Raw genomic sequence first — 14,772 nt, 5'->3', positions numbered from 1 at the left:
TACAGATTTGAACTCAGATCCTCCTGACTTCAGGGCTGATGCTCTATCCACTGCACCAATTAGCTGCCCCTGAGATGTATGTCTTAAAAGGATTGGGTTTGAAAGTCAGCATAAAGAAAAACAAATAAACAAACAAAGATAGCCCAAATTATCTTTGAAAATTCCTTAAATTATCCCCATAATGCAATGCGGTACCTTAAAGTGGTCTCTTTAAAAGAAGAAAGTCCACATCAGAAAGCAGTTGGATCTAAGATGATTGCTGTGGCAACTGATAAATGTAAATTTTATGTTTTCTCTACACTTTGCCAAGCCCTTTTCTTTTGTTTTGTTTTTCAAGGAGGAGGCAGGAATATTTGTTACAGAAGAAAACAAAACAGGTAAATATTTATTAGCAGGAGAAGTGATGATTAAGGGGGAAAAATACTTTTGAAAGGGCTTCAACAAAAGTGTAATTATAGATTTTTATCTCTAATTTCTAGCTCTTCAAGTGGGGTAGAGTTATTTAATTGTTAGTTTTAATTTTTGCTGAACTCAGTTGAATTTAAATGAAAGTATATTATTCTGTTGTACCAGTTATTAGAAATTTCTGGAGGGGCAGCTAGGTGGTGTAATGGATAGAGTACCAGCCCTGAAGTCAGGAGGACCTGAGCTCAAATCTAGTCTCAAACACTTAATACTTCCTAGTTATGTGACCCTGGGCAAGTCACTTGACCCCAACTGCTGAAGCAGAAGCAGAAGCAGAAGCAGAAGCAGAAGCAGAAGCAGAAGCAGAAGCAGAAGCAGAAGCAGAAGCAGAAGCAGAAGCAGAAGAAGAAGAAGAAGAAGAAGAAGAAGAAGAAGAAGAAGAAGAAATTTCCAGTTAACCCAATGCCATATAAATTCAGTTTTACATTATTTAGCTTCATGTAGGTTTTCCTATCCCCCTGCCACCCTCCATTTTTTTAAAACTATGTTTCTCTTTCTAACAGGTGTCTTATTGCAAGATTATATATGACAATTTTATTCCAATGGAGTCCCAGAAATAACTATGGCTTACATATTAATAGGGGCAGCTAGTTGGCACAATGGATAGAGTGCTGGATCTGGAGAAAATGGAAAACTAATTTTTTCCTGAGTTCAAATATTGTTTCAGACACTAGATGTGTGATCCTGCACAAGTTAGTCAACCCTGTTTGCCTCAGTTTCCTTGTCTATGAGATGAGCTGGAGGAAAAAAAATGGCAAACCACTCTAGTATTTTTGTCAAGAAAACCCCAAGTGGGATCACAGAGAGTTGGACAGAACCAAACAAGAACAACTATATTAATGGTTCACGGCATTTTAATCACCCCTCCTCCCCCTAAGACATTCTTACCATTGGTAGATATTAGTCTTTTGCTCTTGACCACATTGTTTAAACTTTATTTTCATGTATAGCTTCAGATTATATAAAACATAGAAAATGGAATATTTTAAAAGGCACATTAAGTAGAAAGAACCTAGCTAATCCTAAAATCACATTTGTTCTGACACTAATCATCTAATTCAGCCCCTATGCTTTTACCCCCAGCACTTCCCACATCACCATCACCCCCAATATACAAAATTTTACAACTTGTTCTTTTTAAGTAACCATTATTGTGAATTAGTTCAGTGATCCCCATCCAGGCGGTTTTAATTATTATCCATCTTAAATCTAGACTATTGTGTGTTTAAAACAGCATAAGCAAACAGGAACTTGGGTGTCAAAAAATTCTCTTCATTCAGCTAATTCTGGAGTTATTATCCCATATCATGGGAGTTCTTTCTTTCCACCAGGGTTTGTATACCTGCGTGAAACAGCAATCCTATAGCATGAAGATATATTGATGTCTACACAAGCATCTCAGATCTTTCCATTGTTGAATACCTATGTACATTGACCTACTCTGGCCAATAATTTAGAAATTTCTTAAGCTATTTCAAAAGGAGTGGGGGAAACTCACAGTGGTTTAATGCAGATTTTAAAAAACCAGCTGCTGGTCTCCATCTGGTCACTTCTAAAAAATAGAATTACAGTACTTCCTAAAAAGGATTATACAATGCACAAATCATATTTTCTCAAACTTGATTTTTATCATAATAGAAGTTTTTGTTTTGTTGGTCCTAATATTCACTTTATAGAGACAGTCTGGCGTCGTGGTTAGAATGCTGGGCCTAAAGTCAGATCCTTTCTGTGACAACATATGTCTCTAGAAAAGCCACTTAACCACTGTGTTTTTCAACCAAGTCCTTATTAATTTTCTATTAAGTCACAGGCAAATTGTGGAGTTTCATACTGGAGTTTCAATAGCTAACAAAATTCATAGTTCCTTCAGGGTTGGTGCTAGTTTTCCATTTGAGTTGATAAGAATAATTTGGTAATTAATATCAAGGAATAACCACTAATCCTGCCCAGTGGAACATTTTATTTTCTATTTTCTCATTTTTCCCCCTTCCTTTTATCTTTACATCACAAGTGAGTCAAATTCCTCACTTTTAATACTATTGTCTTGCTCTAACCCTCACAAATGTCAATCATTGCATTTTGGGGGGAAAGTTTGCTTCCTATCTCAAGGAACTTGCCATCCTATTACTATGTGAACATTCATAGAGTACTGCAACACTGCCAAATACACCCAGTAATTTTCAGACTGTATTTAAGATGTTCAATACCCCACTAAAAAACTATTTCAACCCCTAACTATTATAGAGATGCCATTTGTAACCCTAAGAAAGCTTAGTGAGTCCTTTAGCCTTATTTTCCCACATGAATCCTTTCATAATTCCATAAATCCATCTACAAACAACATTCTTCCAACTACAAAAGCTGTGATTCTCCTGGCATTGGACAGCTGGGCAGCTTGTAAGTCCACTATGATTTTACCCCTTTTCCTTAAGTAATTTAGTGAGATAGGGTCCCATTCCTGCCCAAATGTGAGGTGTATGGACAGCTAAGCTATTCTTTTCCCACCTCCTTCTGTGTCGGTCTGACTGTGTAGAGATCACCATTACATTGAGCAAAATGGAAACTACAAAAAGCTACATTTAAATAACATACATGGTGTAACGAGACAGACCAATGTCAGAATATGGTGAGGTTAGAAAAACACCTCCTCTCAAGTCCTGAGTAAGAGAGAAATGCACATACACAGGCACACAGACATCCACACACACACACATATATGTGGATACATATACACACCTTCTTTAAAAAAAAAAAAAAAAAAGGAAACTGCCACACAGGTAAAGGCCTAGGCTCATTTGGGGATTTCCTGGTGTCTTAAGTCACACCACAAAACTAACATTATTTATATATAAATATTAAAAACCCCAAAACAAAACAACCCCTACCCCACCCCTGCCACTAACCTACTCATCTGTTATCAAGAACACGAAATCTTCGATGGAATTTCATGTAAAGTATTATATGTGTGCATCAAATACAGTACGAGGCTTACTAAATGCCATTGGAGTGAGTCAAAGGCAACTATATTTAGGCTCATCTAAATATGTGCAGTAGCATTTAAAAATACACAGAGTCTTTGGATTTATCCACTGAGGAGACTGAAGGACAGCTGGTCGTATGTTATTTAGGGAATGATGTCCAGCTCCTGGATTTGGGCAACCTGCTGCTTTTTTTCCTCTTATCTTCCACTGATAATTTTTTAGCTGTTCAAGATGCTTGCCATAGGGCAGATCAGGCAGGGATCCCAAGGGATGTACCAAACTTGTCATTTTAGCTATTTTCTTAATTAGCCACCCAGGGATGGGAGTGGGGAGAGAGGTGAGATGAGAAGGGAAGGGAAGCTTCCAACCCTTGGCTCTATGAGGGTTTGGACTTGTACAACACATCATGGTGGAAGGCTTTTTTGTAATACCTTTCCAGAGGGAGTCAGTTGGGGAGGAGCCTGCTCTTCTCATAGATGACCAGTAGAGGGAGCAATACCTCAGGTGCTCCATCTCCATCTTTGAAGAGGTCCTTTCAATCACATCAGCCTTGGATGCTATTTCCTTGGGGGACCAAGGATGGGGAAGATAAATGAACTCAGAAAGCTTCTAAAGGAAAGCCTTCAGGCCCCAAACCGAGGAAGTTAAGAGAAAGCGAGCTCCTGCTGAGTTGTTGAGTTGACATTTGGAGTTAGGATGGCCAAGGGTTGGGGGAGAGAAGTGACCACCAGCCAGACTAGCCAGCTGCCCACTGGTTCTCATCTGAGGGCTATTCCGCTCTCCCACCCCCACTTGCTAAGGTGATGACCTTGTTGGTAAGTTCTTGAGGCTGCTTTGCACAACTAGCATGAAAATGAGAGAATCCTCACTCAAGGGTCTGCAGAAATCAAGGCTAACTTTTTTCAAAGCAAGTGGTTTTCCCAGCAAGAGCCATTGCATTTTACTGTACAAATTCACAAGCCACCACAGGACCAACTTGAACCTTATGGTTAGCAGACACACACACACACACACACACACACACACACACACACACACACGACAACCCAACCAACACTGGCCTTCACAAATTTCTACTATGACTATGAGTGCTAAAGGTGTCATCTGGCCTTCATTCTTTGGTTTTTGTTGTTGCTGCTGTTGCTGCTTTCTCCCTAACCTCTCTGATTCTTCTTTCTACCTCTACGGCCCGTACCAAGTCATATGAGGACAGGAACCTTGTCAGAGAAAAGGACAGCATTGACTTGTCATATATATTGTACATGAGCCCTGTTGGATGAGGAAAGGAAAGGGATTTGTTAGTATCTGATTGCATCTAGTCACAGGCACAGTCGGGTTAAGAAACATCATGCTGAGGAAATCAGATTGTTAGCTTTGTCTCATTCAATCTCTTGGGTGGCCAAGTGTTCCAGAATACTGCCTGTTCCTTTTCATAGTCTTTCTATCAGATACTAAGGATGCAAAACTTTTTTTTTCCTTTTTTCTTTCACTTTTCAAAGAAAACAATATTTTTTACTACAAAACCAAAAAAAAAGATTATATACAAATTGGTTATTGAAATTTGGGTTTTCTACTATAATAATGGAAAGTTAGCTCCCGGGGTTTTATTTACGCTTTCTCAGTATTAGGTACATTATGCCACTGATCAAAGTAAAGGCAAATGCAACCCAGGCCAAGATGAAGGAATAGCCGTATTTCCCTTGAGTTATATCTTCGTAAAACTTTTTGTCCTTATGGATTTCTTCATATTGGTTTGTGTAAATTGATGCAGCAATCATAACACAAAGGCCTGTGGGGGGAAAAACAAAGAAGGAAATAAATTGCTGGGAAAAAAAATTTATGCTCTATAACTAAATGAAAACCTCATCTCATTCCCTAGTCCTATTTATGAATAGTTTTAGTGTGGTGATTTATGACCACTGGAAAAATTTCATGAGTGCTTGCTTTCCTGATTTATCAAGAGAAACAGAGGTAAGCATATCTTCAATAGCTCCCTATTACTTCTAAGACAAAATATAAAGCTTTTCACAATCTGAGTCCTTTCTCCCTTCCCTCCCTTCCTCCCTCCTTCCTTCCTTCCTTCCTTCCTTCCTTCCTTCCTTCCTTCCTTCATTTCTTTCTTCTTTCCTTCTCTTCCTCTTCCTTCTGCATTTTTAAACGGAATTTTTTTTTTAACATTGCAGTCATTTACCAGTGACTCTCTCCCTCCAGTGGCTCCTTCTCCTATGCAAAGAAATAGCTAAGCTAAGCCATACCTGACAATATATACCTCAATGTGCAGTCTACAACTTCTCTACCAAGAGGTGGGATGCATACTTCATTCTCCATCCTCTGAATATAGGCCAATTGTGATTGGTGCCAACATTGATCAGACTTCTGATGACTTTCAAACCAACCTATCTTTTCCACCTTATTTTACTCACTCTTCTTACCCATTGTATATTTTGGACAATTCTGATACTACTTCTGCCATTGTGAACTTCCCAGATTCTCCTAGCTAAAACTGTTCTCTCCCTCCTCATATTTCTTAGACTATTATTAGCATTCTGATTCAAATCTATAATCAGATGATGATATAATCTCTCATTTGTCCCCTCTTACTTTGTATCATTCATCTTTCTACACATTATATTCCCATTTAGAATTTAGGTCCTTGAAGGCAATGATTCTATTTTTCATGATTTCTGCTTTTTTAGCACCTAGAATCACTCACGTCTTGTACATTTTTCCCCCCTGAGGCAACTGGGGTTAAGTGATTTGCCCAGGGTCACACAGCTAGGAAGTGTTAAGTGTCTATGGCCAGATTTGAACTCAGGTCCTCCTGACTTCAGAGCTGGTGCTCTTTTTACTGCACTACCTACCTGCCCCTGTCTTGTACATTCTTAAAGAAAATCTAAACCTATAATTTCATTGGTATGAGGAGCTCCCAGTTGCATATATTGTCAGAGCTTGAACCATACTGTAGTACTTAACTGTAGTAGCCACTTAGTAAATAGATATTTGTTGAATCTCAAGAACTAATCAAGAATCTATCCCTGAGGACAAGGGATCTCAAGCAAGGCTTCCCACTTCTCTATGATGCTTTTTTTTTTGCCATTAGTGGCAAAAAACGTTCAGTAACCTCATTCTTAAAAGGGTATGGGAGATTCATCTGAGCTATCCAGAGAGTATGATAGATGTGACTTTGACCACAGATTAGGCCCCTGGGAAGTAAGTATGGTTTATGCTACAAGGGTTAGGCTATTTTTAAGCAATGGCTAGAGCATGTAAGAACCAATGAAACTAATCTTACCCCGAGTGTTAGAATGGGTAGACATGGCCAGGAGTTCAGTGAATTGAGAATTTAAAAGTACATTTGAGGGAGTGTGACCACAGAATGCTGAACTCTGGACAAGGAGAAAGGATTCAAAGAAGAAATAAGAAATAGATGTAAGTTGTTCACATGGGGAAGGTTTAATAAACATCCATAAAGAATGACAGGGAAACATCACCAGAAGGGGACATAAAACTTCTTCATTATATTTCATTTTGAGAAGACTCCTGAATCAGAAAATTGACTTGTACTAAAGACAACCTATTGCTTTCAGACAGAAATGTAATCATTTCTGCCTTGGAGCTAAAAATTGTAGCATGGTATAGGAAAAGGATTCACTGTATCATTGTTAGTCTTGAAAGCTTATTCCTTCTTAGAATAATGTTGATTTAGAAACTAATAAATGAAGGAAATGCTAAATTTCAGCTAGAGGTTAATGAAAAAAATCTATTTTTTTCCTAACTAAGTTCTTCTATTCCCTGAAATCTATCCATTGACCCCTTGGAGATCTATGAACCCCTTGTATAGAATTTAGCTAGCTGTGCTAATTAAATCATGCTCCAGAAATGGGGTGCACCAAGTCAGAAATGCATACCATTCATATGTCTCTATTGAAATCTTTCTCTTCCTTCAAGACCCAAGCCTTCTCCACAAAGCCTTCCTTGGTTTCTGAGCTAAACATTATCTCTCAGTTCTAGACTCCTCCTTTACTTTCATTGCATTCTTCCTTACATTATATTTATCTATGTACCCATCTAATTCTTTTTTTTGTAACTACAAATCTACTTGAGGTCAGAGAACGTGTTACTTTTCATCTGTGAATCCCTAATACCTAGCAAAATGTTTTTTACATAATAGTTATTAAAATTGTTATATTGAAAAAAAGTTAAAAAAAAAAACAAAGCAGAATAAATTGCATTTTTGGAATGGGTCAAGTTCTAGAAAATTTAAGCTATTCTGTGAGACTCCCAATAACCATTATTCATTAGAACTCATGATAGCCTGCTGAAAATCGATTTCACAGTCATGTATAAATTTAAACCTCTCATCCTTTCTACCATTTTTATGATTTATAGAAAGTGTTTGGTTAGAAATATTGACTATATTTCTCTCGTGACCCATTGTTTTACTTACATGACAGTAACTGGATAATTGAAGTTAGAACAAATCTCTCTCCTTGCTTCAGGCGGAAGAGTTGGAGCACAAAGATAAAGAGAGCTATGCAGCAAAGGATGGTGGAAAGGATCATGCTGGCTTGAACGGCTTGGATAGTAGCATAATCTAGGAAGGAGACAAAGATTACCTCACAACTTGCTCTCCTCCAGCTGGTTGCAGTCCTGCTCTTATTAGGCTTAAGTGCAAAATAAAGTACTTGCATTCCCTCAGTGTAAATATTCTTAGAAAGGGTAACACAACAAGCCTTCATCAGTGACCCAGGAACAGATTCACTCTGAGTTTCCCACCAACCATCTCATTCATTTTTGCTATACATTCTCCATTTTCCCTCTTTGTTCATGAAGAATCACAAAATATTAGAGCTGCAATGAAAAGCCAAGGAGGCCAATATTCCAGGAGTATAAGGTCCTTCCTTCTATCACCAGCCAGCTCCCTGCTCCCCCAGATCTTTGTTTTCTGTCCACAAAAAGAAATCAGATTTAATAGAAGAGGAAATATTCTTAGAAGAGGAAATATCCATACTAAAGGATAAATGGCTGGTATGTGCCTCCTTTCTCACAATAGTTTTTTAGTAGTGTGTGTATAGAGAAAGAAGTCTGAGGACAGACGTCCTTCCTTGTGTGATGATTTGGGGAAGGTGACATAACAGAGGGTAAAAAAAGCTCCAAAAAAGAGGACGTATTGGTACAATGTAGAGAAAACAGACTTCCAAGTCCAAGATTTGAGTTCAAATCAGGGCTCTGATAGTTGGCTATTATTGTGTTCTTAGCCAAGACACTGAATTTCTTGAGTCTCAGTTTGCTCATGTGTAAATTGAGAGGCTCTGATGAGATGGCTTCTAAGCTTCCAGCTCTAACTTTTTGAATTCTGCTGAAGTCCTTTCAGGCACCTTCTAGACCTAATATAGGCTAGCCTAATGGCCAATATGTCAGTTGAAAAAAAAGGTCAAATAACTGAAAATAAAACACAATAGCTTTTTTCAATGTAGACCACAACACACACAATGTTTTTATTTTTTGATTAGATATTTAGAAATGGGGCAGCTAGGAAGCACAAGGGTTAGCTTATCAGACCAGAAATCAGGAGAAGCTGGCATCAGATATTTAACTAGCTAGTTAAATAAATATGATCTTAGTTAAGTGACTTAACTCTATTTACTTCAGTTTCCTCATCTGTAAAATGAGCTAGTGAGGGAAATGGTAACCTACTCCAACATCTTTGCCAAGAAAACTCCAAATGTAGTCATAACTGAAAAAAATGATTGAAGCAAAAAAAAAAATACTTAGAGGCAGCATGGAAGAAATTATGAAATGTTAGCTTTGGAATCAGGAAGATCTGCATTCCAATCTTGCTTCTGACAGTAGCTGTGCCAGTCCCATTTCTTCATCTACAAAACTACATAAAATTATCTGCAGTGTTTACACACCATTGCTCTGTCATACTAGCTATTTGATCTTGAGCAGATCAATTAGCAGAGGAGACAATGGGGACACGTGGACATGTACAGAATAAATATAAGAAGAATAAATATCAAGTGGCTAAATATAAAGTAGTTGGGGAGATTCAGGAAAGGATATGTGTGTGTATGTGTGTGTGTGTGTGTAGATGAGGGTGAATGAACTATGTCTTAACTAAAGAAAAGAATTCTCAAAGTTAGAGGAGGTGATAAAAGAATGCATTCCAGATGCAGGAGTTGGCCACTACCAAGGCATAGAGCTGGGACTTAAATGAACCTTAATGAGCCTGTTTCTTTATCTTCAAAATGGGTGTATTTACACCTGCAGAATCTCCCTCAGAGAAAAGCTCACACAGGATCATATATGTAAAAGGCTTGATAAACTTTCAGACACTATTCAATGTCAGTTATTATAATTACAAGAAACAGCATAATACTCACCATCAAGGGAGTCATTAATTTCTGTACAATTAGAATTGTTGCGACATACTCTCCAGATATCTGTGAAAAATTCCTCTCCTACCCACCAGGCCTGTAACAGAAAACAGAAAAATGGAAAAGGTTCATGTGCAATAAAAGGCATCCTGTGTGATGACGTCATAGGGCTGCCCACACGTTGCCATCCTAAGTCAAGTCAAAGGCCTTTGTCCTTTGCTGGTACTGTTCCCCACCTCCTCTGTGAATGTTAATTGGTGATGTTGTTCATGCTACCCTACATCCCAGAAATGGATTGCTTGAAGATCAGAAAAGAAGAGGTAAAAACTCAGAATGATTAAGCCTTTCACAGCTCCCAGGACCTTGGGGCATCATCACCCCTGGCAGTCTGGATAGCTGATTCTGTCAGGACAAAATCCTTGTCTACAGAGGCACGCTTAGGAGAAGAGCTCTTCCCAGTCCTTTTGGGAGTCAAGAGAAAGAGAGGTTTGAGAAATTCCTGGTATCCCTCATACAGAGGCTCACATTGTCAGTGAGTGACAGAAGCAAGACCTGAATTTGTCATAATTTTTATCCAACTTACATTCTTTCTACCCCTAGCATACTGCCTATATCTAACTGGAGGAGACAGATGCTTATCTAGTACAATTTCTACCTCTTAGAGCCTCATCTGCCCAATGAGAGCAATGAAACTAGTTGCCCCACTCCTGCCTACTGTGGAGTCAGGAAGACTCATCAGGAAAACACAAATATGTCCTCAGACACTTACTAGTTGTGTGACTAAGCAAGTCACTTAACTCTATTTACCTCTGTTTCCTCAAATGTAAAACGAGCTAGAAAAAGAAATGGCACTTGGTTGCCAAGAAAACCCCAAATAGGATCAGATATAACTGAACAACAAAACCATAATCCCATTGGAAAGTGCTATGTAGTCATTTATAAATATGAACTGTTCTTGCCCCCAGACTTGAAATTTCCGGGGACCTAAAAATTCTTATCACTATAGCATGAATGCAAATGTAAATTCACTTTACAGGGTACTTAAAAGTCCTGCCCTAAGAGTTGGGAAACAGGATAGGGATGTCCAGAGATAGGAATTTTGCCCAGGGAAAAGGAAAAATGAAAAGCTAGACAGAATGATTTATAGTTGTTGTGTGCCTTTCATTTTCAAAGGATGACAAATGACATCACAGCACGATGCTTTAACTGCCGTGTGAATGGATTTAAGAGAGGCAAAGTTGTACACATATGTCACCTTCACTCTTCCAGAGTCATTAATATAAGTCCACTGGCAAGACAAAAATCAGGCTGATGACCTTGGATGCAGCAGATAACCTGGGCAATTCTAATGCTTTGACCATTCCACAGCATCCGCTTCAGCCCTCTCCGTGGCTATGGGAACAAATTGTTCTCAACCACCCATTCTATGGGGCAAAGTCTTTACATACTTGGGGGATAGAAATCTCCCAATTCAGTACTGGAGTTGTGCCCTATCAATTACCCCAACCCAGCTTAGCCGACCTGCCAACAGCTACTTGGAGTCACAGATGAGACTGGTGAACACCAAGGGTGGGTGAGCAGCCCTCGCAGCGGAGGTGCTGGTTCTCCTCAAACACCCAGACCCCCATTCTGGGGGAGAAAGTTCCTTTCTCCAAAGAAATTCTACCAAGTCTTATCTGCTTAGCCAAAGACTCGTACACACTCGTAAAAGCCTCTAGCTTCCTTTGTCTAGCTCTAGAGATTTCTTACTCAGTGGGAGGTTTCCAAGTTCTTTTCTGAGTCTAAATTCTATGAGTCTGTGATTCTAGTTTCTATGACTATGGTTGTGAAGTAGGAGCATAGGGGAAAGATACTTACATTGTCGATGGTGGCGATGAACAGCAGCGCTGCTGAGGTGATGTGAAACACGATGATGAAAGCCAGAAGCACCAACATTCTCACAGTGAGAGTGGGGAAGGAGAGTCCCCTTCTAAATCAAGGAAAACTGCCCAAAGAAAGCAAACAAAACCAAGTCCATAAACATACTTTAAAAAAAAAAATAAGAGTTTCACATATCTCCTGCCTTTCCACGGAGAAGCAGGGACTAGAATCCTTTAAAAGCTGTCAGATGCCATCATTTTTGGATCCGTTTTGTGTAACTGCTTTTGCTTATTACAAAGGAGGACTGGGTATGATATAGGATTTATTCATCAGGAGATAATTCTAGTATAAAAACAAGGGCATTAAGGAAAACTTTTTAAAATTTGGAATACTAAAACTCAGTGAAAATTGGTTAACAAGTCCTTTTGTATTTTGTATTTAAATATTTAGTTTTTTGAGGTGATTCAAGGCAATTCCAATAGACCTGTCATAGAAAGTACCATCCACACTTAGAGAGAGAACTAAGGAGACTGAATGCAGATCAAAACATAATTATTTTCACCTTTTTTAGTTATTTGTTTTTTCCCCCTCATTTTTTCTCATGGCTTTTTTTCCGCCTTTTGATCTGATTTTTTTTTTTTGCTCAACATGATAAATATGGAATTATGTTTAGAAGAATTGCATACACTTAATCTTTATCAGATTGCTTGCTGTCTTGAGAAGGGAAGAAGGGGAAAGAGGGGGAAAAAAATTTGGAACACAAGGTTTTGCAAAAGTGAATGTTGAAAACTATCTTTGCATGTATTTGAAAAAATAAAATACCATTAAAATAAAAAAAAATAAATATTTGGAATTTCCTAAATTTGAAATTCCACAAATCAGGACCCCCTCAAGAAAGACGTTTATAATTAATCCCAAGTCCCAACAGTTCTTCATTGATGACAAGTGTTATGATCACCAACTGGTGGTAGTATGTGGGAGACTTTGGCCTTTTTAAGCTAAGGTCTTTTCCAGGTCTCAGTTTGTCTAAGGTAACAATTATAAGAATTGTTAGACTAAATATGTGTCATACCTTACTCCAGATTTATAGGCACTACAAAAACAATAGTCCACCATCCAAAAGAAATGAGGCTGCTGCTGATGTACCTTATTAATGTCCATCTGGTGGGCATTTGCCGTAGTTTATTTTTCTAGGCCTAGGAATATAGTCTGTATCCATGCACCCATGCTTTCTCACTCAATTCCCCTTGTGGCCTGTGACATATGTCTCCATATGATAAAAGTCCAGAGTTAAGAATACTGTCCTATTATATATATAGTATATATTATTTTAAAAAAATAAAATAATATTAAAATATTTAAAAAATAATAATTTTGTATTTTATACTTTGTATTTTGAAAAATATTTTTAAAATAGAACAAGCCTACTCTCCCCCGACAGATTCTTTATACTAACCAGCAGTTGGCTAACTACCAATAGTCAGTGTAGGAAAATCCTCCATCGGACATGACCTGACCTCTGTGCATTCTTCCTTTGGAGGATACAACGGTTTGGCTAATACACACTCTCATCTTTCAAGATTATAAAGAGTCCTTTCTTGAGAAAAACTTTTAGAACGAGCTACCATGCAACACATCCAATGAGATGTAGGGCTAACCCTGATGCAAGAGGCTCTTGGGTCAGCTGCCACCATGCCAAATGCCAAATTCCTAAATGAGGAATTTGGTAAGGCAAAGTGCCAGTTTAAGGAGGCCAGGGTAACTCGAGCATCCCACACAGAGGAAAACCATAGTCTATGTGACGCTGAAAATGACTTTTTAAGCAAAGAGCTCTCTTCCCCTTCTCCCAAACTGTTAAATAGGAAAATGAAAAAGTCAGCATCCCTCCTGGAGACTGATCCACGTGGGTATCAAACCTAAACAGTTAGAGATAACAGAGGATAAAATTCCATCAATAATGTACCTGACAGAGTGCCAAGTGTCAGAAGATATGATTGAATTTTCATTTGTCTGTCATTGTGTTACATTTCTGGCAGTCTGCCTGGCAAGGCGTGAATACCAATGGAGAGGGGAATCTGAAGGCAAGGAAATCAGACAAGTGACTAACTCTACCCCATATGTTGATGCTTGGTTCAGGACTATGATCCCTATCTTCATCGTGTTATTCCTGCTTCTGATCGTAGCATTCAAAGCCCCTCATAATCTGGCTTTGCCAGGCCTTTTATCTCCCACTGTACCTTAAGAGTTCTGGGACTGCAGGCGGGAAGTCCTGAGATGCTTACTAGCCATGTGATCCTAGGTAAGTCACTTAACTTCTGTCTGCCTCAGTTTCCTCATCTGTAAGAGGAGGATAATAGTAATATCTACCCCACAGGGTTGTAAGAATCAAATGACATCCAATGCTTAGCACAGTGACTGACACATTGGAGGTACTTACTAAGCAATTATTTCCTTCCCTTCTCTATTCCTATACAAACCTTCCACTCTAGCTTCTACTCATTGTGACTGTACCTGACCTTTACCATCACTTTAAGGTGAGGGTCCTCAACCTTTTCTCATCGAATTTTTCCTTCCATGACTTCTATTCACCATGAAAAGAAACAAATTCTAGGCTTTGCCATGCATATGTACATAAGAAATAAAATTTTTAAATTAATTTCCATAAAGAAAACTTTATTTGGGTAATAATATTTTTAGTATCATGAATGATTGAAAAAAATTGTTAAATGTTTAAAATGTGCCAAACATCACACTAAGTTCTGGGGATATTCATAGAGAAAAAGATAATCCCTATTCTATCATAAAGTTGTTATCTCCCCAATCCTCAATTTTTTTCCCTCATCAACATTACTACTTTTATACTAATGTAATAGAACTATTTGCCAAAAACATCCTACATAACCTGTACAAACTTCTCATAGCCCTTAAGAGCATATGTTCCCCAGAGGTTGGAAACCCAGGCTATAAACTTTGGATTTGAGATGGTAAGCCCTTTTGAGTTTTTTTCCTCCTAGGAAGGAGCCTGCATTTGAGGTGATTGTCACCAGGTGGTGTCTTGAGACATGTTACCATAGAGCAGCCACTTA

The 14,772-nt window shown here is 38.4% G+C and overlaps 1 protein-coding gene across 2 annotated transcripts in view; it reads right to left on the bottom strand.

The window, feature by feature from the left end:
- Positions 1–4,997: 4,997 nt before the first annotated feature.
- EMP2 (epithelial membrane protein 2) overlaps positions 4,998–14,772 on the bottom strand; it is a 45,317-nt gene continuing 35,542 nt past the window's right edge. For both annotated transcript variants that reach the window (XM_051963430.1, XM_051963437.1), the window contains exons 2-5: positions 11,684–11,810; positions 9,833–9,923; positions 7,894–8,040; positions 4,998–5,235 (exon numbers count right to left, since the gene is read on the bottom strand). In XM_051963430.1, the coding sequence (XP_051819390.1) occupies positions 5,051–5,235; positions 7,894–8,040; positions 9,833–9,923; positions 11,684–11,761 (501 nt within the window). In that variant the 5' untranslated portion in view covers positions 11,762–11,810 and the 3' untranslated portion in view covers positions 4,998–5,050. The remainder of the gene's footprint in view (positions 5,236–7,893; positions 8,041–9,832; positions 9,924–11,683; positions 11,811–14,772) is intronic.

This window comes from Antechinus flavipes, chromosome 1 (assembly GCF_016432865.1).
Source record: "Antechinus flavipes isolate AdamAnt ecotype Samford, QLD, Australia chromosome 1, AdamAnt_v2, whole genome shotgun sequence".
Classification (NCBI taxonomy): Eukaryota; Metazoa; Chordata; class Mammalia; order Dasyuromorphia; family Dasyuridae; genus Antechinus; species Antechinus flavipes.
This window is presented reverse-complemented; position numbering and strand designations above follow the sequence as displayed.